The 24,394-nt window shown below is 41.7% G+C and overlaps 2 protein-coding genes across 2 annotated transcripts in view; one reads left to right on the top strand and one right to left on the bottom strand.

The window, feature by feature from the left end:
- The window catches only part of LOC115156020 (leucine-rich repeat, immunoglobulin-like domain and transmembrane domain-containing protein 1), a 43,848-nt gene that overhangs the window by 11,871 nt on the left and 7,583 nt on the right, over window positions 1–24,394 (top strand). The gene's annotated exons all lie outside the window — the stretch shown is intronic.
- Window positions 11,673–19,041, bottom strand: LOC115156038 (RPE-retinal G protein-coupled receptor). Its single transcript, XM_029703246.1, has 7 exons — window positions 18,638–19,041; window positions 18,031–18,190; window positions 16,746–16,867; window positions 16,180–16,333; window positions 15,338–15,455; window positions 14,091–14,204; window positions 11,673–13,917 (listed from the first exon to the last, which is right to left on the bottom strand). The coding sequence occupies exons 1-7, from the start codon at window positions 18,711–18,713 to the stop codon at window positions 13,771–13,773; spliced, it is 891 nt and encodes a 296-aa protein (XP_029559106.1). The 5' UTR covers window positions 18,714–19,041; the 3' UTR covers window positions 11,673–13,770.

Here is a 24,394-nt window from a genome sequence, read left to right as displayed (position 1 = left end):
CCTCAAAGCTCATCACTAAGCTAAGGATCCTGGGACTAAACACCTCCCTCTGCAACTGGATCCTGAACTTCCTGACGGGCCGCACCCAGGTGGTGAGGGTAGGTAGCAACACATCCGCCACACTGATCGTCAACACTTGAGCCCCTAAGGGGTGCGTGCTCAGTCCCCTCGTGTACTCCCTGTTCACCCACGACTGCATGGCCAGGCATGACTACAACACCATCATTAAGTTTGCAGGCGACACAACAGTGGTAGGCCTGATCACCGACAGCCTATAAGGAGGAGGTCAGAGACCTGGCCAGGTGGTGCCAGAATAACAACCTCTCCCTCAACGTAATCACAACAGAGGAGATGATTTGTGGACTACAGGAAAAGGAGGACCGAGCACACCCCCATTCTCATCGATGGGGCTGTAGCGGAGCAGGTTGAGAGCTTCAAGTTCCGTGGTGTTCACATCACCAACAAACTAGAATGGTCCAAACACACCAAGACAGTCATGAAGAGGGCAAGACAAAGCCTAAGGAAAATAAAAATATTTGGCATGGGTCCTCAGATCCTCAAAAGGATCTCCAGCTGCAACATTGAGAGCATCCTGACTGGTTGCATCACTGCCTGGTACGGCAACTGCTCGGCCTCCGACCACAAGGAACTACAAAGGGTAGTGCGTATGGCCCAGTACATCACTGGGGCTAAGGCGGTGTCAGAGGAAGGCCCTAAAAATTGTCAAAGACCCCAGCCACCCCAGTCATAGACTGTTCTCTCTACTACCGCATGGCAAGCGGTACTGGAGCGCCAAGTCTAGGACCAAAAGGCTTCTCAACAGCTTTTACCCCCAAGCCATAAGACTCCTGAACAGGTAATCAAATGGCTACCCGGACTATTTGCATTGTCCCCAACCCCCTCTTTTACACTATTTAACCATACCTACATGTACTTACTTCCTCAATTAGCCCGACTAACTGCATATAGCCTCGCTATTGTCCTTTTTCACTGTCTTTTTTACTGTTGTTTTTATTTTTTTACTTATCTATTGTTCACCTGATACCTATTTTTTACTTAAAAATTGCACTGTTGGTTAGGGCCTGTAAGTAAGCGTTTCACTATAAGGTCTACCTACACCTGTTGTTTTCGGCGCACGTGACAATTAAACTTTGATTTGATAATGGGACATTTTTCTACCCAACATTTTGAATGTAATTTAAGATCATCACTAAGCTTTGATAGGTGGGGCTCATTAGCATATTTGGGGGCAGGGTTAAATATATGTCTATTTTTACCAACTGTCAGTAGAAGTGTTGTAGCAGTTTAAGTATTTGATGGCTATGCCAACACAAATGGAGTACTTTTTTCACATTGTCTGTTCTGTAAATTAAGAGAATGTGTTACTAATGCTGTGATTGTGCATTTTCCAATAATTTTATGGAAATTTGTTGCTCGAAGCTGTGAATGTGTTATTTCTTTACTGGAAGCTACTTGCCAGTAAGCTATTGTAAAAGTAACAATAACTTACTGGCTAAATGTTGCTAGTAACCTACAGGACATTTGCTGCCCCTAGCAATGGTGCCAGTAACCTAGAGAACACTTGGTGCCACTAGCAATGGTGCCAGTAACCTACAGGACACTTGCTGCCACTAGCAATGGTGCCAGTAACCTAGAGAACACTTGGTGCCACTAGCAATGGTGCCACTAGCAATGGTGCCAGTAACCTACAGGACACTTGCTGCCACTAGCAATGGTGCCAGTAACCTATAGAACACTTGCTGCCACTAGCGATGGTGCCAGTAACCTATAGAACACTTGGTGCCACTAGCGATGGTTCCAGTAACATACTGTGCCTTAACTGACTCTTCTGTTGACATCACTTGCTGATTGGCAGCATATTGTAACAGCCTCAGCCTATCAGAAGATTGCGGACTTGGCTTATTCGAGGTGTGGCTTTCAGCTAGCTCTTTTTGGTCTCCCATAAGAGGGAATGTCATCCCAGTTAATCTGGTCTGTTCATAAACACCAAGCTTGTAATCATATATATATATATCATTTTTTAACAAGTGGGATGCATTGTTGAGCGTTACATCCCAAGGGGTGAGTGCTGATTGGACGGAGATTGTGACAGCCGGTTAAATGGCGTCCCTTGACAAGGCAAGAACAAGATGTATGTCAGGAGTAGTGCAGCATTATCATAAGGAGATGTATACTTGGAATACGGAGGAAAAAGAGAGGCAGAGGAGGTCTAAGAGAGAGGGAGGAAGAGGGTGATCTTGACTCTGTTAAAAATGGTGGGAAAAAGGGAAATGGTTTGTTAAAGAAGAATGATAGAAAGTGTAAGCAGAGTGAGTTGAAGACAGGTGGAGAAATGGAAGTGAATGAGGGCGAAGAATCCGAGGTGGTAGGTGTGGTGAAGTTCTCGGAGCCCGAGGGTCAGGATAAACATGAGTCTGTGACAGTAGGAGAAAGGTTTTGGGAAAAAGTGGACCCTTGCCATTTGAGGTTTCAGGGTGGGTGAAAACAGAGTTGGGTGCTGTGGAATTGGTGAGGGTAACCAGAAGTGGTCTTGTGATAATTGATTGTGTTTCTGCTGGTCAGAGGAAGCAGGCACTCCGTGTTAAACGAATGGGGACAAGAGATGTGAATTGTTTTGCTCTCAAGAAAAGGGCGCCATTGAAAGGAGTGATTACTGGGGCAGCGGTAAATGTGAAGCTGACCAACTGAAGGGGAAGATTCCCAGTGTTTGTGATGCTTGTCGTTTGGCAGACAGGGTGGCGTGAGTGGTGAAACAGAAGTCATTGTCTGTCCTTTTGAGCTTTGATGTTGAGTCTTTGCCTGAAAAAGGGATGTTAGGATATATATGTTATCCTGCATGAGCTTTTGTTACGAATACATTACGTTGTTACAGGTGTCAAGCTTATGGGCAAGTGGCAGCAGTGTGTAGGAGGGAGGTTCCTACTGTAGGTGTGAGAAGTGTGCAGAAGGGCATGAGACAAAGGAATGTGTAGCATTAGGGAAAGTAGTGGAATGTGTTAATTGTAGGGGTGCCCATGGGGCTGGGGATCAGAAATGTCCAGTGTGAGAAAGGCAGTTTGAGATTTCCAGGGTTGGAGTAGTGAAGAAAGTAGAGGAAGATGGGTCATGGGGGAGGAATACTGAGAGGAGTGGTGTGAGTAGTAGATCTGTACCAGTACAGAGGGATAAACCAACAAGTGATATACAAGTGATATATGTTTCAGTAAGATTGGATTTTTGGCATTTATAGCAATGGTTATCAACTGTACTGCAGGGATGGAACGTAAATCTCAGAAAATAGAGGTTGTGGTGGCAGCTGCAGAGAGGTATTTGGGTGTGCGAGACTTGATGTCAGAAGAGTTAAAGGATGCATTAAGTGGTGGTATCCCATCCTTTCAGGATGTTGGCCTGAGGTAGGACTAAATAGATTTAAATAGTGAAGTATTATTATTTATTTTTGTTGTGAGTGTAGTGTTAGATGGTAGGGTATTTATTTATTATTATAATTGTGTATTTTTTTAAGCAAACTATAAGGGAGTTATACTCCAGTTTAGTACGTGGTGGTAATGCAACATTTCTTGGATGCCAACCGGCGTTAAACCTTATCGAAGAAGAAGCCTGTAGTCTGCCAGTTACCCAGCACTGTTAAAGGCAGACATAAACTCAGCAAAAAAAGAAATGTCCCTTTTTCAGGACCCTGTCTTTCAAAGATAATTCGTAAAAATCCAAATAACTTCACAGATCTTCATTATAAAGGGTTTAAACAGTGTTTCCCATGCTCAATGAACCATAAACAATTAAAGAACATGCACCTGTGGAACGGTCATTAAGACACTAACAGCTTACAGACGGTAGACAATTAAGGTCACAGTTATGAAAACTGAGGACACTAAAGAGGCCTTTCTACTGATTCTGAAAAACACCAAAAGAAAGATGCATGCTGCAAGGAGGCATGAGGACTGCAGATGTGGCCAGGGCAATAAATTGCAATGTCCGTACTGTGAGATGCCTAAGACAGCGCTACAGGGAGACAGGACAGGCAGCTGATTGTCCTCGCAGTGGCAGACCACGTGTAACAACATCTGCACAGCATTGGTACATCCGAACATCACATCTGCAGGACAGGTACAGGATGGCAACAACAACTGCCCAAGTTACACCAGGAACGCACAGTCCCTCCATCAGTGCTCAGACTGTCCGCAATAGGCTGAGAGAGGCTGGAATGAGGGCATGTAGGCTTGTTGTAAGGCAGGTCCTCACCAGACATCACTGGCAACAACGTCGCCTATGGGCACAAACCCACCATCGCTGGACCAGACAGGACTGGCAAAAAGTGCTCTTCACTGACAAGTCACGGTTTTGTCTCACCAGAGGCGATGGTCGGATTTGTGTTTATTGTCGAAGAAATGAGCATTACACCGAGGCCTGTACTCTGGAGCGGGATCAATTTGGAGGTGGAGGGTCCGTCATGGTCTGGGACGGTGTGTCACAGCATCATCGGACAGAGCTTGTTGTCATTGCAGACAATCTCAACGCTGTGCGTTACAGGGAAGACATCCTCCTCCCTAATGTGGTATCCTTCCTGCAGGCTCATCCTGACATGACCCTCCAGCATGACAATGCCACCTGCCATACTGCTCGTTCTGTGGGTGATTTCCTGCAAGACAGGAATGTCAGTGTTCTGCCATGGCCAGCGAAGAGCCCGGATCTCAATCCTATTGAGCACGTCTGGGACCTGTTGGATCGGAGGGTGAGGGCTAGGGCCATTCCCCCCAGAAATGTCCGGGAACTTGCAGGTGCCTTGGCGGAAGAGTGGGGTAACATCTCACAGCAAGAACTGGCAAATCTGGTGCAGTCCATGAGGAGGAGATGCACTGCAGTACTTAATGCAGCTGGTGGCCACACCAGATACTGACTGTTACTTTTGATTTTGACCCTCCCTTTGTTCAGGGACACATTATTCCATTTCTGTTAGTCACATGTCTGTGGAACTTGTTCAGTTTATGTCTCGGTTGTTGAATCTTGTTATGTTCATACAAATATTTACAAAGGTTAAGTTTGCTGAAAATAAACGCAGTTGACAGTAAGAGTATATTTCCTTTTTTGCTGAGATTATATATCAATGTGATACCAAAGAACCATACAATATTTCATTTATTGCTAGTCATAATGTTATTGTAATAATTCAAATGTTAACGCATCCAACTGGTATTTACGATTTCACAACTGGTAAATTCCCACCTCCTACATGGTTACAAATGCAGCTTTATATTTAATATATTGGGTCGAAAAATGTACTATTATACTAGATTATGCGCACATGTACCCTAAAAGGTACCGACCAGTACTATTTGAGTTCCTATGTGTACCTCGTGTATACCTTTGACCAGTGAATAACGCTGTACTGTAACCATGCTCTCATTTTTCTGTGTGTGTGTGTGTGTGTGTGTGTGTGTGTGTGTGTGTGTGTGTGTGTGTGTGTGTGTGTGTGTGTGTGTGTGTGTGTGTGTGTGTGTGTGTGTGTGTGTGTGTGTGTTTTTTCTTGGAAACAAATAACCATTTTGTGGCACCGCTGATACATTAATACAGTCCAGACTGAAAGGTTGCAAGTTCAAATCCCGAAAGAGCGTTTAATCACACTTTGTGTTAGAGTCTATCAGCTCCATGCTAGTGGACACCTGCAAAGTGATTATTTTGGCAGTGTAAGATGTGGAACTGCATTAGAGCTGTCAAATCCACAAACGTCTTCCGGCCTTATACCTGAAGTGGAAATTGCCATTGGCTGCACAGAATTGCATTAAGAGAGATACAATGTAGCCTTGTTTACAAGTTGGAACACGAGATGTAATCTACACCTAGATTAGGCTGATAGAAATCCTCATTATTTTGTGGAATGATTTTCAATTTGAGTGTCACTATTTCAATATAGCCTACACGTTCCCATTCTGAGTAGAACTGGCGTGGCTTCATGATGATGACCACATGAACTCCCCGATTTGACAGCTCTAATGCAGTTCCACCTCTGACACAGTCAAAACACCAGCTATGCGGGTGTCGGCTATCGCGTGTTGAATCTAGGCCTTAACGTCAAGTGTCCCTGAGCACTGCTACTTTTTAATTGGTGTCAGATAATCACACACTTATTGACTTGATTCCAGGCAACTTTTAGCAATGTGCAGAAATGTATTCTTGACGGGACAAAAAGTACCCAAGTGCATTTCTATTGACAGTAAATATACTACAAAACACTAATAGAGTATCCTATTACTGTAGAAATGTACCATAAAATAACTGTACAATTTACCACAAAATAAACACTAATGGCTAACGGTATAGTTTCATGTTGAACCAAATGATTTCACATGTTTTTGGAAATTGTTTTTGGAACACTTCACATGTGATCACTTTTTCAAATGTGCAATTCCATGTGTTATTGCTGTTCAGCTAAAGGGATGACCCCACCTGGGATTTGAACTCAGAACCACTGGATTAGAAGTAGACTGGTCATTCTGCTACACCACAAAGTCAGCAGTGTTTTCTTAAACATTCATTACCTATAATACATCTCTGCACTTATCAAAAGAGTGTCATCTGCACTGCTATTATAGTCATCAGTTAATCTGACTATTCTCTCATCATTGATTTTATTTATTTATTTCAGTCATTTGAATGATTCTGTATATTCTTTTAATGTTACTCCTGAATCACTATGATAAATATAATCGTTTTTCTTGAGTGCTTTTTTTTTTAACAAAGCTGAGATTTTCTTCGAAGTCCAAAGTGTAGGAATACAGGTGAAATCAGTTACCGACAACAGACATTGTGGCGTAGCAGGAAGATTGGAATGCTGTGAATCAAGAGGATGTAAGTTTAAATCCCAGGTAACAACATGTTGAACATTAATTACTCTAGAAATACACACAATGTTGTCAAATATGTATGTTAAAAGCACTGTGTATCAGAATGACTCCTTTTGGTTTGCAGAATTGTGAAAATTTGAATCCACATGCGAAAGGTTATGTGATCGAGAGCTGCATGTAGACACGTGTGCACATTTTGTTCATATCCTTTGCTAGTTAGTGAGTTATTATCACAGTTAAAAATTATTTGTAGTCAGCAATAGGGGAGGGATTTTTTCCCTACAAAACGTTTACATTTTTAGACATCTTTGAAAAACCATGTCAGGTAAAGAGCTTTTTTATGTCTTAAAGGTGCAGTGTTGTATTTTGAGACAGCCTTGAATAAGCTAAGTAGCCAATAGGCGGAGAGAAGCATAATTTGTCTGATTCTCTGTAATAATGGTACGGGAATAATAATGCATTTTTCTTTGTAAAGTGGTTTCTTGCATCAAACAACACAACAACATTTACAGTCACCTCCTTGTCTGAAGGTTAAGTTGATAAACAGATTAATGTCAAGCCCAAAAAGTCTCATGGAATGTAGGTCTACATTGAACACCACATGTTGGCTGCTACTGTAGGCTGAATGATAGGACAGCTATTTCCATGTAAAAATGTTATGGGATGCATTTTCTCCATTGTTTTTGATGGTAGGCCACTCTGGTAGGCCTACATTATGATCAAATAGCTACAGTAGCCTACTTGGCCACTGTTAAAACTGTAACTTAAAGCAGGTACAGCCTCAGTGTTCACAGTAAACGCACACTGGAAGTTACACAGAATCAAGTTTGAGCTCAGCGGACCAAAAATGTGTTCAGTGCCCAAAAAAACTATAGGGAACATTGGTGGACACCCCTTCAAATGAGTGGTTTTGGCCACACCCGTTGCTGACAGTTGTATAAAATCGAGCACAGAGCCATGCAATCTCCATAGACAAACATTGGCAGTAGAATGGCCTTACTGAAGAGCTCAGTCACCTTCAATGTGGCACCTTCATAGGATGCCACCTTTCCAACAAGTCAGTTTGTCAAATTTCTGCCCTGCTAGTGCTGCCCCTGGTCAACTGTAAATGCTGTTATTGTGACGTGGAAATATCTAGGAGCAACAACAGCTCGGCCGCGAAGTGGTAGGCCACACAAGCTCACAGAACAGGAAATGCTGAAGCTCATAAAAATCGTCTGTCCTCAATTGCAAAACTCACTACTGAGTTCCAAACTGCCTCTGGAAGCAACGTCAGCACAATAACTGTTCGTCGGGAGCTTCATGAAATGGGTTTCCATGGCCAAGCAGCCACACACAAGCCAAAGATCACCATGCGCAATGTCAAGCGTCAGCTAGAGTGGTGTAAAGCTCGCCAACAGTGATGATTCACGCTTCAACATCTGGCAGTTCAAAGGAAGAATCTGAGCTTGGCAGATGCCAGGAGGACGCTACCTGCCCAAATGCATAGTGCCAACTGTAAAATTTGGTGGAGGAGGTATAATGGTCTTGGGCTGTTTTTCATGGTTCAGGCCCCTTAGTTCTAGTGAAGGGAAATCTTAATGCTACAGCATACAATGACATTCTACATCCCTCCATGTAATGGTATTAAGTTCTACTGTAGCCAAATGTAGGGCACTATATAGTGAATAGCATGCCATGTCAGTGTAACCGATGTGAAATGGCTAGTTAGTTAGCGGTGGTGCGCGCTAATAGTGTTTCAATCAGTGACGTCACTCGCTCTGAGACCTGAAGTGGTTGTTCCCCTTGCGTTGCAAGGGCCGCGGCTTTTGTGGCGCGATGGGTAACGATGCTTCGTGGGGTGTCAGTTGTTGATGTGTGCAAGGGTCCCTGGTTCGAGCCCAGGTTGGGGCGAAGAGAGGGACGGAACCTACACTGTTACATTGATGCTGTTGACCCGGATCATTGGTTGCTGCGGAAAAGGAGGTCAAAAGGGGGGTGAGTGTAACCGATGTGAAATGGCTAGTTAGTTAGCGGTGGTGCGCGCTAATAGCGTTTCAATCAGTGACGTCACTTGCTCTGAGACCTGAAGTGGTTGTTCCCCTTGCGGCTTTTGTGGCGCGATGGGTAACGATGCTTTGTGGGGTGTCAGTTGTTGATGTGTGCAAGGGTCCCTGGTTTGAGCCCAGGTTGGGGCGAAGAAAGGGACGGAACCTACACTGTTACATCAGCAACAGGAAATTTGAATTATAAAGAATGGACATTTTTGTAGGGGTTGCTACTTTTTTATTAGTTCAAGTCTGAAAATGTTAAATGGAAATTACAAACTTTACACACCTTTTTAAACCTTGAATACACTATACGTTTGCATTTCCTATTGTGCAGGAAATTTCCTGCAAAATCTGGGTGATCAGATTAAGATTCTACATCTGTAGTTAGCATTGTGTACTGTACCAGGCAGTTACTAATTGTGTTTGAGTTCAAAGTGTGTTAATGTCAGTTCATGAACCCCTCAGACTTTGCTCGCATCCCAAATGGCCCCCTATTCCCTACCATAGGGCTCTGGTCAAAAGTAGTGCTCTACATAGGGAATAGTGGGCCATTTAGGATATAATTTAGGGTGCCATTTGGGACACTACCTTCACGTTGTTCAGTTTGGCGTACCATCTCATCTGTTAAATAGATTATGCTGTAGCTAGTACTGAGCGATTAGTCCTTTTTGAGGTCGGTTCAGTTTCGGTTAGATTATTAAGAATAATTAGATTATTATTAAGAATCACGTTTTTCAATATGTACTGTATTATTTTGTAAATGCGCTATGCATTATGTGGGTTGAATGCTGTAACACAGAATAAAACAATTAATAGCAGTCACATTACTTTAAACCTCTTAAGGAACCACCCCTTTTTTTCAACAAATGTGTTATATTTGAAGCCTTTATTATTTAATTCCAAGTCAACATCTCATCTATAGAGTTACTAGAGTTACTGCCTATGCTGTTTGACAAAATCACTATTTTAGTATTTCTTCAAAGTAAATATGGCATACTTTTATGACTGCTGAATATCTAAAATCATGTATTTTTCAGGCTCGCTAAACTTTCTATCCCTCGATCGGTGCGTTCTCTCTTCTCTCAGCGGGCGCGCAATGGATTATAGTCACTGTAGTTAATTACCAAGTTTTCTGTGGTAAACTATGTACAATATTGGCCTGTTGGAAATTACAACTCCCTACTACATCTCACAGTTCAAGCTTGATCTGATTTATCTCTACATTAAAAAAACTCCACATCGAGCTAAAAAAAAGAAAAAAAGTTGTTGATTTATCCAGAACTAGTTGGCATTACCACCAATTCTGCTCTCACTAAAAATTATCTCAGAACTGTATTTTGTATACAGTTCATGAAAATACAAGTTGCCCAATTTTTTTAAAAATAAATGGTTGGTTACATCATTCTGTCAACCCTCCTAAAACATACTATAATGATGGTGTGTAGTAATCACTTTCTTAGAGTACTGTAACATCCAGGTCCTTTTTATTGGTCAACAGGTTTCTCTGAACCTGACAAACTGTAACATCCAGGTCCTTTTTATTGGTCAACAGGTTTCTCTGAACCTAACAAGCTGTAACATCCAGGTCCTTTTTATTGGTCAACAGGTTTCTCTGAACCTAACAAGCTGTAACATCCAGGTCCTTTTTATTGGTCAACAGGTTTCTCTGAACCTGACAAACTGTAACATCCAGGTCCTTTTTATTGGTCAACAGGTTTCTCTGAACCTAACAAACTGTAACATCCAGGTCCTTTTTATTGGTCAACAGGTTTCTCTGAACCTAACAAACTGTAACATCCAGGTCCTTTTTATTGGTCAACAGGTTTCTCTGAACCTAACAAACTGTAACATCCAGGTCATTTTTATTGGTCAACAGGTTCTCTGAACCTAACAAACTGTAACATCCAGGTCCTTTTTATTGGTCAACAGGTTTCTCTGAACCTAACAAACTGTAACATCCAGGTCCTTTTTATTGGTCAACAGGTTTCTCTGAACCTGACAAACTGTAACATCCAGGTCCTTTTTATTGGTCAACAGGTTTCTCTGAACCTGACAAACTGTAACATCCAGGTCCTTTTTATTGGTCAACAGGTTTCTCTGAACCTGACAAACTGTAACATCCAGGTCCTTTTTATTGGTCAACAGGTTTCTCTGAACCTGACAAACTGTAACATCCAGGTCCTTTTTATTGGTCAACAGGTTTCTCTGAACCTGACAAACTGTAACATCCAGGTCCTTTTTATTGGTCAACAGGTTTCTCTGAACCTGACAAACTATAACATCCAGGTCCTTTTTATTGGTCAACAGGTTTCTCTGAACTTAACAAACTGTAACATCCAGGTGAGTTAAGAGAAAGCCGACTCCTCCCCCGGAGGAAGGCTGTTGTCTATTTGCAGTTTGCGTCTCAAATGACACTCTGTTGTAGTGCACTATATAGGGAATAGGTTGCCATTAGGTCTTGGTTCATAGTAGTGCACTATATAGGGAATAGGTTGCCATTTGCAACACCCCTGCTGATTGGGTAAAGTGGCTGACAGGCCCTGGTGCTGTGCCACACAGGATTACTGTGACAGGCGGCTGTGTCAGGGACTTGGCTGCATTAGTTCACTCTACTCGTTAAAGGTTTATTTCAGGACTGGAGACTCCATGCTAAGCAGCTCAAACGACACAGTGACAGGCACTGTGTTGACGTCTGTATGCCATGCTTACCTCACCTGGGACCAGAACACATGATTGGGAGTAGAGACAAAAGTGAGAAAGACAACATTGCAAACAACTGCAATGGAGTAGATTAACTGTATTTTATGTAAGGTTATGCATGCCAGCGTCTGCTACACAAAGATAGACGAAGTTAAAACGACACAACGTGACACAATGTGATAGTCTAAGATTACCGTTTGAACGTACAAATACGTTAAAAAATATATGCATGCACGACTGTCTGCTAAATGGCATATTATATTACAACAAAAAATACATTCAATACACCAAACATTATTAGGTTAAATCTAGTTTACTCCAGACTATATGGGGATGTAATGTAATGTAAGACTACGTTGGTAGAGCATTGGTTATTCACAAACTTCCTCCGTGGGATTCAGTGTTGTATGGTTTTCTCCACTTACTTTAAAGGGATGATCCTGCTTCTTTTACTTCTGCCTCCACAGAGAATAGTTCTACCTCCACTCTAAGTATCCACAGAGAATAGTTCTACCTCCACTCTAAGTATCCACAGAGAATAGTTCTGCCTCCACACTAAGTACCTACAGAGAATAGTTCTGCCTCCACTCTAAGTACATACAGAGAATAGTTCTACCTCCACACTAAGTACATACAGAGAATAGTTCTACCTCCACGCTAAGTACCTACAGAGAATAGTTCTACCTCCACACTAAGTACCTACAGAGAATAGTTCTGCCTCCACACTACGTATCCACAGAGAATAGTTCTGCCTCTATACTAAGTACCTACAGAGAATAGTTCTACCTCCACTCTAAGTATCTACAGAGAATAGTTCTGCCTCCACACTAGGTACCCACAGAGAATAGTTCTGCCTCCACACTAGGTACCCACAGAGAATAGTTCTACCTCCACTCTAAGTACCTACAGAGAATAGTTCTGCCTCCACACTAAGTATCTACAGAGAATAGTTCTGCCTCTATACTAAGTACTTAGAGAATAGTTCTGCCTCCACACTAAGTATCTACAGAGAATAGTTATACCTCCACACTAAGTACCTACAGAGAATAGTTCTTCACAGAAAGATTGGTGGCTATACTGTGTAGAGGTTACATCACATCAAGGCTTTTGTCTTCAGACTTCAAATTGAACCATATTCCCTACATAGTGCACTACATTTGGTCAGGTCTCTGTTCAAAAGTAGTGCACTAAATAGGGAATAGGGTGTAATTTGGGACACAACCCTAAAACTCCTCAGGAACCAAAAGTGACCCAATAAATATTCTTGGTCACAACTGTACAACAACCTCCATAGGTTGTCTTGGCTGAATGACACCTGGGTTCAGTTACTATAAGAAATAATGTCCAATACTTTATCCTGGCTTGATTGAGCTTACCTTAGCATAAAACTGTATACCCCACCCATCTGGCACTCCAGGCAGGCTAAAGTAAACAGTTAAAGTATTTTAAAGATTTCAAATAGTATTTGAACCCAGGTGTGGTAGAGTATAGCTCTTTTTTGAAGTCTCATCCTTTTACAGCTGTACAGGTACAGCGGCATGCTGAGAATCACACCATTTCCAGGTAAGCTCAGTGGAGTCAGAATGAACAGCGGCTGCATGGCAGAATACCTTGCTGTGTTTATTACAGTGCTGGAGGAATACATCAGGGAGACTTCTAGAAGTAAATCTATTGGCTATTAAAAAAAACGGTATTACATTAACATGACTTGAACCTTAAGTTGGTCCACTTTTAAGTTGATCTATGGTCACATTACCTTCAAATCACTCAGCATGAAAATGGCATTAAGAGCACTGAGGTATTTGTATTACAACGTAGGTCAATGAGTGTCCTTTGTCTAGTCAATCATGAGACATCATTCAATCTAATAGCAGGTGCTTCTTCCCAAAGTCTATTTGAATGGAGAGTCAGCCACCATAACGCTATTGACAAGCTACATTGGACCCATGGTTTCCCAAGCCAGCTAAATAAACAATTAACATTAAGTTCACCACCTTGTCCAAATAGCATTCTTCCAATGTGAAACCTACTGCAATGAGAGTGCATGATGATGATGTTGTTTGGATATAGCCTGTACCATAGAATTAGAATATGAGAATGGAACATTCTAATTCCATGGCCTGCACAGTAGTGTAACCATAGAATTAGATTGTCAGAATGGACATAGACGAAAACTTCCTTTATCTTCCTTTTAACTTCACAACGACCGGCTCAGTGAACTTCTGGCCAGTCAGGAACTGCCACACCCCTCCTCTGTAGAACTCGTTCCCAAAGGAATAGAGCCACACGTTGAAAATAGGGTTCATTTTCGCCAAAACAGGAAGCAACTAGGAAATGAATAAACATGTTTTCTTGTTAAACGATTTAAATAAAACAATCTCCATTCAAATTTCATTGAACTAAAGAATTATCAAGCACAGGGAGAAAGGAAGAGAAAAAAAGACAAGAAAAATAGAATAAAAGGGAAAAAGGTAGAAGAAAAAGAAGAAGAACTGCTCACCATTCTCAGCTTTGGAGAGACCAGTTTGGCGTTGCCAAAGCAGGCGTAGATGCACATGATTTCGTAGGGTCCCCAGCAGAACAACATAACCCTCAGTGGTAAACTGGTGTTCCACTGGAATACAAGGACAGTCAATAAAGTTGTATTGAATGGGACTTTTAAGGGTTAGTGCTATCTGGAATCCTTGGGATGTCCCTACCATAAACCCTAACCCCTATACTTACTTTAATCCTGTTTAGACTTTTCTGGCTTTTAAGTCACACAATAACATATCAGCATCACATAATGTATAAAAGAGCAGAACATAGTGACTGTTATGTACCCCCACACAGAACATAGTGACTGTTATGTACCCCCACACAGAACATAGTGACTGTTATGTACCCCCACACAGAACATAGTGACTGTTATGTACCCCCAACACAGAACATAGTGACTGTTATGTACCCCCAACACAGAACATAGTGACTGTTATGTACCCCCACACAGAACATAGTGACTGTTATGTACCCCCACACAGAACATAGTGACTGTTATGTACCCCCACACAGAACATAGTGACTGTTATGTACCCCCACACAGAACATAGTGACTGTTATGTACCCCCACACAGAACATAGTGACTTATGTACCCCCACACAGAACATAGTGACTTATCTACCCCCACACAGAACATAGTGACTGTTATGTACCCCCACACAGAACATAGTGACTGTTATGTACCCCCACACAGAACATAGTGACTGTTATGTACCCCCACACAGAACATAGTGACTTATGTACCCCCACACAGAACATAGTGACTTATGTACCCCCTCACAGAACATAGTGACTTATGAACCCCCTCACAGAACATTGTGACTTATGTACCCCCACACAGAACATAGTGACAATGGAAACAGGATGCACATGAGCTCAATTTCGAGTCTCATAGCAAAGGGTCTGAATACTTATGTAAATAAAGTATTTCTGTTTTTTATTTATTTGCAAAAATGTCTAAAAACCTGTTTTCGCTTTGTGGGGTATTTGTGTCGATGGATAAAAATAAAAAAAAATCTCATCTATTTTAGAATAAGACTGTAACATAACAAAATGTGGAAAAAGTCAAGGGTTCTGAATACTTTCCGAATGCTCTGTATATTGAGAAGTATGTTTTTCTGGCCAAAGATTAATGGTATTATTATAATGTGTTGTAATGTTCCAAAGAACATTCAAACGTTCTAACGGTAGAATGTTAGAGGGTTTACCCTGTGCTTGTTGATCTTCTTGAAGTATGTGTGAATGGCGTCGTAGTTGGACTTCATGACATAAGCAGGGAAGATAAGGTAGAAGACAGTCAGGGCCCCCATATAGGTAATGTAGTCCCTGTTGAATGGAGATGAACACAGACGATATAACGACATATACTGTATTATACTGTGCATCTTTATTCATGGGGCATCCTCACTTGTCTAGGGTTGCTAAATTCTGGTCATTTTCCAAAAATGTCCCGGTTTTCCAGAAATCCTAGAGGATTCCGCAGTTCCTGATTATTCCCTCCTGATTCCGGGAATCCTCCAACTGGTATTTATGGAAAACCTTGGAATGTTGCAACCATAGTCAGCGGGAGACATTGTTAGAAAGCTTTGTTTTTATTGTCCGAAATGAATAATCCAAATCCATTAGAGATTTTTTGGCAGTGCTCGTTCTGTGTGTGAAATGCTGGATGTTTTCAACTGGGGTAAAGAGCCTACTTTTGTGGTAATCTGCTTGATTGTCTTAAATCCCAGTTTCTGTATTCCATTGTTTACATTTGACTAAGCCAAACAGTGATGTCAACAGCTGGTTTAAACAGAAGGGTATTTGGGAGTCAATCTTTAGACTTTGTAAAGTCTTGTAGAGTCTCTGGTTGAAACATCAACACGTGCAGAGGTAACAGTGTGTGAGGAAGTTGTTGTTTTACAATGAAATGACCTTTAGGTCTGGAATTACCTGCACCACAGATGAGAGAGGACTTGAGGGTGTGTGCACATTTCATTTTCTGACTGGAAGTTGCTCTGGATAAGATTGCCTGCTAAATAACCTACATGTTAATATAAATGTAGCCTACTTGTCTCCTTTGGTGTAGTCTAGAGTGCAGCAGGTCCTCATGGGCTCAAAGTCATAAACTCCCCAACCAATCAGAGGGACGGCCGCCCAGAAGATAGCCAAACCCCAGATAACGATAGAAATAGTCCAGGCCGTGCTCCAAAACAGCTTCTGATCTGGAACATAATAAAGTCGAAGTTTATTGGAATTTGCAAGAGTATGTTTGTAGCTTTGTAGATGTATATAGTACATCAATAACTCTATTTTTTTTATAAATCAATAACGCTATAGTAAATGACATGAACACATACTGGGAAAGGGGGATACCTAGTCAGTTGTACAACTGAATGCATTCAACTGAAATGTGTCTTCCGCATTTAACCAACCCCTCTGAATCAGAGAGGTGCGGGGGGCTGCCTTAATCAACATCCACGGCGCACGGGAACAGTGGGTTAACTGCCTTGCTCAGGGGCAGAACGACAGATTTTTACCTTGTCAGCTCGGGGATTCAATCTAGCAACCTTTCGGTTACTGGCCCAACACTCTAACCACTAGACTACCTGCGCCGTAACGTAGGATACTACTCACTGGTGACATATTGGTGATACCTGTCCCAGGCGATGGTAGCCAGGAAGCTGATAGAGGCCAGAACTGCTGTCATCCCCATGAAGGCGTGGTTGCTACATCCGTCTTGGCCCCAGGGCCAGTGACTAGGGTGGCAAGAGAGGAGCACATTTAGGCTGCGTTTACACAGGCAGCCCAATTCTGATATTTTGCCTGATTATTTGCCATATATTTGACATATATTTGACATTTGTATCCTAAAGCATAATTGAGAAATAATTAATTGAATTTTGAATATTTGTGACATTTTGGCCTTACCCTTTCCTCTCTTAAGACTCCATATTGTTTCATCTGTAGATGCTGCATGCAAAGCAAAAATCGGTGTCATATGAACCTTTGCTGCTTGTTCTTGTTCTGCTTGCTTGTTATAAAGTACATTAATTTGTCAATATTGAAAAATATAAATCAATTTTCGATTTGACACATTTTGTTTTATATATTTGTTTGCATAATATACACTACAGGCATATCAAAGGTCCAGAGTGGGATCCCTGATACTTTTAGAGTTAGGATCCAATTTGTAAGCATTACCAACAGAGTGAATGTGAAAATGGATTCAAAATTGTCCCCCTCTACTGGTGATTTGCAGGATGTGAAATTATACAAATAAAAGGAGGGCTGTGATTGGTCACATTGCCTACTCTACCATTTGCTCTGTATAAAATGGGTCACAACTTTAAAACTAGCAGAGATCCCTCTGGAACTTGTATATGCCCATAGAGTATATGATGTTCAACAATATGTTGAACAATTTGCCCTAACCAACATTTTTTTTATTTTTCGATCATTATAAAATCTGTTATTTGAAATCAAAATACTACTCATATTACAAAGCAAGTGGCAAAGCTACAATTTACAATTTTTTTTAAAAATGTTGGTGTCTTAAAGGAGACCTGGGTAAGGCCAACATGCCACAAATTTTCCAACTTCATAAAAAAAAAGATACAAATGTCAGATACATGTCAACAATGCTTCCTCCAAAGGACCCTTATATGGATTACATTTCATGAAAATCAGTTTCGTGAGGAATCACCCTTTTGTGTAGTATAGCATATATCCATTATAGCTACTCAGATATACATGATAAATGTGCCTTACTTGAATGCCTCTCTACAAAGGATGTCAGCACAAATTCTGTAAACCACTTTTAGATCAATGCATAAACGCATGTTTTGCAACAACTATTGTACACATAAATTAGGCAACCTCCAAAGGCGTTAATGCAGTGTCAGAGGACAAGAATTCATACCTATAAAATAAACTGGCGTAAGCAGCGATCAGGCCGGTTATATTGAGCATAATGTCAGCCACAGCAAGGTTAAACACAAGAAAATTACTGGGAGTTCGCATTTGCTTTACGCTAATATAGGCCAATATTGAAATGGCGTTGAGGAAGAATCCAAGAAGACCTAAAACACATGAAAGAAAGAAATCATCAAGGGAAACGACTTGTGATAGATTCCATGATATAAACAGACTAAATGGAGGTTTAACATTTCAGTTAAGTTACACGTATAGGATATGTCCGAAATTGTTGCATTTTAAGCACACATACTTTTATTTCACTTTCACATTTCGACCTTACAAAGCCTAATCTTACAATTATAGCACATAGCACATATCACATTGACATACATGGTTGATTTAAAGTTGCCAAATTGCTGTCATTACTTGAAGAATCTTCAAAGCATTCCTCGGGCCAATTCATTTTTGTTTTGTCAGACTTTAAAATCTTTAGGCCTATCCATTTAAGATCCCTTTAAAAGCCCACAGGGCTCCATCCTCTGCCAGACGTTTCTCTAGTGCAGATAAACAACTTTCGTTTCAACATATTTGGCATAAAATATTTCACTTACCCCCAACAAGAAGAGCTGAACCGAATGCAAACATGTCAAAATCGGAGAATCCCTCCGGTAATGTGTATGCTGCCATTTTTGAATGGCCACTATAATTGTCGGACACTACAGATAATTCCTCTATGTTTATTTTCGCTTCTAAAAGTGCCAGAGGTTTCTAAGACTGAACTCCTTATAAAGTCTCTTTCACGTGAAAAGGCATGCAAGGACTTATCTCAAGAAAAAACCTCACCAATCCCTACAAGAATGTTGTAATTAGGGGTACAAAAATAATAATAATAATAGAGTATGCTACACATTGGATAAGAACTATTTTCTTCTTTTCCCGAAAATATATTTTTCTTTGTGCTCATTGAAGTGGTTTATGCGCACCTAGTGCGCCTGCGCAGCTCGTTGATCTATAAAACAACTGATAAGGCGCCCGCCTATCTCACATTATAGGCTACTACTGACCAGTGGTAGTCACTGAACTCTAAACCCACAGGTCATACTTTATCCTTAGTAGGCTAAACATTATATGGTACATGACAATGAAGGATATCTCTCATAGGGCGTCGCACAATTGGCCCAGCGTAATCCGGGTTAGGGTTTGTCCGGTGTAGGCCGTCATTGTAAATAAGAATTTGTTCTTAACTGACTTGCCTAGTTAAATAAAGTTTCATTTGAAAAAATATATATGATAGGTAGGCCTACATATGTAGGATCTTAGTTTGAGCCAGTTTGCAATGGCAGGAAAATGATCCAGCACCAACAGGAAACGTGATTTATTATGTGGATTATAATTAATGGACATTTTTATGTAGGGGTTGATACATTTTTTCGATAGGGCTAAACAATTCTGACATTTTAAAGTAGAAATTACAAACTTTACAAGCCTTTTTAAACCTCGAATACACTACAAGTTTGAATTTCCTTCTATGCAGGAAAATTCTCAGCAACAAAAGAGTGATCAAATTAAGAGCCTACATCTTTACCTGCTGTCTTCACCATCCATGACATCGTAAACATAGACCTACAGTAACTTTAAGTGCTAGCTGGAAGCTGACAAAGCATATTGAATGGACTGAGAGACCCTTGTCCAGTGCATTATTGGTTTCACCATTTTCACAACGCAACATGTTTACATTTAACAATCCTTCAGTCTGGCTAAACTTGGTGGGTGAAATCAAATCTGACTTCCATGAACGTAACTCTGTTAGCGATGTCCCTAAGTCACCCCAACCTGTACACAGGATATTGGTTACACATTTATTGTCATTAAGACATTTTGTATAATAAAAAAAGATATACACAACACAAAAATGAACACCAAGAATCAGAACAGACACAGCAATCACAGTCAACACCATATTGTCATACAGGGAGCTCCAGACCATGACACTATAGTATATATTCATTGTCTACTTCAGTGTTAATGCCAAGTGTAGTACATCTAGATGGAGAAAACGGATATCAACTGATATCTCTATGTAATTTTACAACTTACAAAATCAATATCAATATATATATATATATATATATATACTGCTCAAAAAAATAAAGGGAACACTTAAACAACACATCCTAGATCTGAATGAAAGAAATAATCTTATTAAATACTTTTTTCTTTCCATAGTTGAATGTGCTGACAACAAAATCACACAAAAATAATCAATGGAAATCCAATTTATCAACCCATGGAGGTCTGGATTTGGAGTCACACTCAAAATTAAAGTGGAAAACCACATTACAGGCTGATCCAACTTTGATGTAATGTCCTTAAAACAAGTCAAAATGAGGCTCAGTAGTGTGTGTGGCCTCCACGTGCCTGTATGACCTCCCTACAATGCCTGGGCATGCTCCTGGTGAGGTGGCGGATGGTCTCCTGAGGGATCTCCTCCCAGACCTGGACTAAAGCATCTGCCAACTCCTGGACAGTCTGTGGTGCAACGTGGCGTTGGTGGATGGAGCAAGACATGATGTCCCAGATGTGCTCAATTGGATTCAGGTCTGGGGAACGGGCGGGCCAGTCCATAGCATCAATGCCTTCCTCTTGCAGGAACTGCTGACACACTCCAGCCACATGAGGTCTAGCATTGTCTTGCATTAGGAGGAACCCAGGGCCAACCGCACCAGCATATGGTCTCACAAGGGGTCTGAGGATCTCATCTCGGTACCTAATGGCAGTCAGGCTACCTCTGGCGAGCACATGGAGGGCTGTGCGGCCCCCCCCCCAAAGAAATGCCACCACACACCATGGCTGACCCACCGCCAAACCGGTCATGCTGGAGGATGTTGCAGGCAGCAGAACGTTCTCCACGGTGTCTCCAGACTCTGTCACGTCTGTCACGTGCTCAGTGTGAACCTGCTTTCATCTCTGAAGAGCACAGGGCGCCAGTGGCGAATTTACCAATCTTGGTGTTCTCTGGCAAATGCCAAACGTCCTACACGGTGTTGGGCTGTAAGCACAACCCCCACCTGTGGACGTCGGGCCCTCATACCACCCTCATGGAGTCTGTTTCTGACCGTTTGAGCAGACTGATGCACATTTGTGGCCTGCTGGAGGTCATTTTGCAGGGCTCTGGCAGTGCTCCTCCTGCTCCTCCTTGCACAGGTAGCGGTCCTGCTGCTGGGTTGTTGCCCTCCTACGGCCTCCTCCACGTCTCCTGATGTACTGGCCTGTCTCCTGGTAGCGCCTCCATGCTTTGGACACTACGCTGACAGACACAGCAAACCTTCTTGCCACAGCTCGCATTGATGTGCCATCCTGGATGAGCTGCACTACCTGAGCCACTTGTGTGGGTTGTAGACTCCATCTCATGCTACCACTAGAGTGAAAGCACCGCCAGCATTCAAAAGTGACCAAAACATCAGCCAGGAAGCATAGGAACTGAGAAGTGGTCTGTGGTCCCCACCTGCAGAACCACTCCTTTATTGGGGGTGTCTTGCTAATTGCCTATAATTTCCACCTGTTGTCTATTCCATTTGCACAACAGCATGTGAAATTTATTGTCAATCAGTGTTGCTTCCTAAGTGGACAGTTTGATTTCACAGAAGTGTGATTGACTTGGAGTTACATTGTGTTGTTTAAGTGTTCCCTTTATTTTTTTGAGCAGTGTATATGGGTCAAAGCATTCGATGGCGTTATGACTAGGCTCTTTGAGTTGGTATGTGATACATTAGCTCAGTTTCATCCTTCATCCATAGATCCCAAAGCCTTGGATAGCCTAGAGATGGTCCCCGGTTCATACTTCATCCATAGATCCCAAAGCCTTGGATAGCCTAGAGATGGTCCCAGGTTCATTCTTCATCCATAGATCCCAAAGCCTTGGATAGCCTAGAGATGGTCCCAGGTTCATACTTCATTCATAGATCCCAAAGCCTTGGGATAGCCTAGAGATGGTCCTAGGGGGTCTTGCCATAATGTTGTGTAACAACAGTAAAGACTTAAACAATAGAGCTTGCTGGCGTCACTCAGAGAGTCCCAAATGACACCCTATTCCCTATTTACTGCACTACTCTTGACCAGGGACCAAGACCAGTAGTTCACTACTCTTGACCAGGGACCAGGACCAGTAGTTCACTACTATTGACCAGCGACCAGGAACAGTAGTTCACTACTCTTGACCAGGGACCAGGAACAGTAGTTCACTACTCTTGACCAGGGACCAGGACCAGTAGTTCACTACTATTGACCAGCGACCAGGAACAGTAGTTCACTACTCTTGACCAGGGACCAGGACCAGTAGTTCACTACTCTTGACCAACGACCAGGACCAGTAGTTCACTACTCTTGACCAGCGACCAGGACCAGTAGTACACTACTCTTGACCAACGACCAGGACCAGTAGTACACTACTCTTGACCAGCGACCAGGACCGGTAGTTCACTACATAGGGAATAGGGTAGAATTTGAATCCCACATAAACTGGATGAGTAATATTACATTGTAATCAAAGACCCCACCTTTATTGGCATGGGAAACAACACCCACAGATTCCGATATGGATTTTAATCAATTCTACCGCTTGTGTAGTGGGCCTATGTTGCCTATTGGGACATAGTTCATTTCACCTACCGTCCTAATCTGTTGATGTAGCAATAAAACAAAGATTGCACTGTTGATGTAAGTCCAGCTGCCTTAGTTTGGACTTTAGACATTGAATAACACACAATTGTTTAACATTTCAAAACTCAACTCATTCCTCGATCTGTCAGCACCTAGACTGTAGTTTATTACTAAAGCAGAAGGCAGCCCTCTTTATAAATACCAATTCACATTACTTTGGACACACACACACACACACACACACACACACACACACACACACACACACACACACACACACACACACACACACACACACACACACACACACACACACACACACACACACACACACACACACACACAACTTAGAGCCCAGTTAATACATGTAAGTGGAGGAGGTTTATTTCATGTGCTAGAAAACCCCTTCAGAATGAAAGTGGGTTTAAGATGTATTAATAAGGGCCATAGATAGATGACTGGATTAAAGACACATAGTTGTTTGGGGGCTGGGATTTGCCTCCTGGTCGCAAATTCGCTTGAAATCTTTAAAGCTTTTGTCTGCACCTGGCTGTTTATGGGCCGGTCCCAAACGGCACCCTATTCCCTATATAGTGCATTACTACCCTATGGGCCCTGGTCAAAAGTAGTGCACTATATAGGGGATAGGGTACTATTTCGGGATGCATGTTACATCAGTTTCTGAACAGAGACCGGGGACAGACTGTGTACTCACACTAAACCACTCTCACAGATGGAAAGTGTGTCATGAGGAGGGATCAGTAGTTTTGCAGACTAATAGATGTCCAGACCTACAGGAACAAGGGGCTATAACCATTAAGTGGATAAAGAAGCATAGTCATAGAATGTTGAAACCGTCAGAAGCCCTTGTGTAGAACCCTTACTCTGACTCTGACTCTAGAACCCTGACTTTGACACTAGAACACTTACTCTGACTCTAGAACCCTGACTTTGACTCTAGACCGCTTACTCTGACTCTAGAACCCTGACTCTGACTCTAGAACCCGGACTTTGACTCTAGAACTCTTACTCTGACACTAGAACCCTGACTTTGACTCTAGAACTCTTACTCTGACTCTGAAACCATGACTCTGACTCTAGAACCCTGACTCACCAAAATATACAGGTTAAGAAAGTTTACAAATCAAATGGATGGATTGTTTTCTATTACTCTTAGCTACCATCTAGTGGTGTGTTCCATGTTATGTAGGGTCCCACTGGGGTCTAGAACACTGTACCCCACAGTGCATTGGTGGAAAGGAGGCTGCTACTGTTATGGGTTTTGATAATACTGGTGGATATCTTTAATCGGTGTGACTTTGTTAATAGATATTTAGCCTGAAAATAGTGCACAAAGTTTCAAAAATGTAAGAAATAACGAGTTCTATGTCAAAATCATGGTATGCAACATTTTAATGACACACTATGGCAATAATTATGTTTGAAAAAATAATAGCTTCCTTTTGCACTTAACTTACATTGTCACATTCAAGAAAATACATACAGTGCTTTTATAAAAGTAAATGAACCACCAAAACTAATGGTCCCCTCCCATCTCTATAATAAACCCCAACTATAGGGAAGTGTTTTAATCTGCATATAAACTAATGGTCCCCTCCCATCTCTATAATAAACCCCAACTATAGGGAAGTGTTTAATCTGCATATAAACTAATGGTCCCCTTCCATCTCTATAATAAACCCCAACTA

This window comes from Salmo trutta, chromosome 2 (assembly GCF_901001165.1).
Source record: "Salmo trutta chromosome 2, fSalTru1.1, whole genome shotgun sequence".
Taxonomy (NCBI): Eukaryota; Metazoa; Chordata; class Actinopteri; order Salmoniformes; family Salmonidae; genus Salmo; species Salmo trutta.
This window is presented reverse-complemented; position numbering and strand designations above follow the sequence as displayed.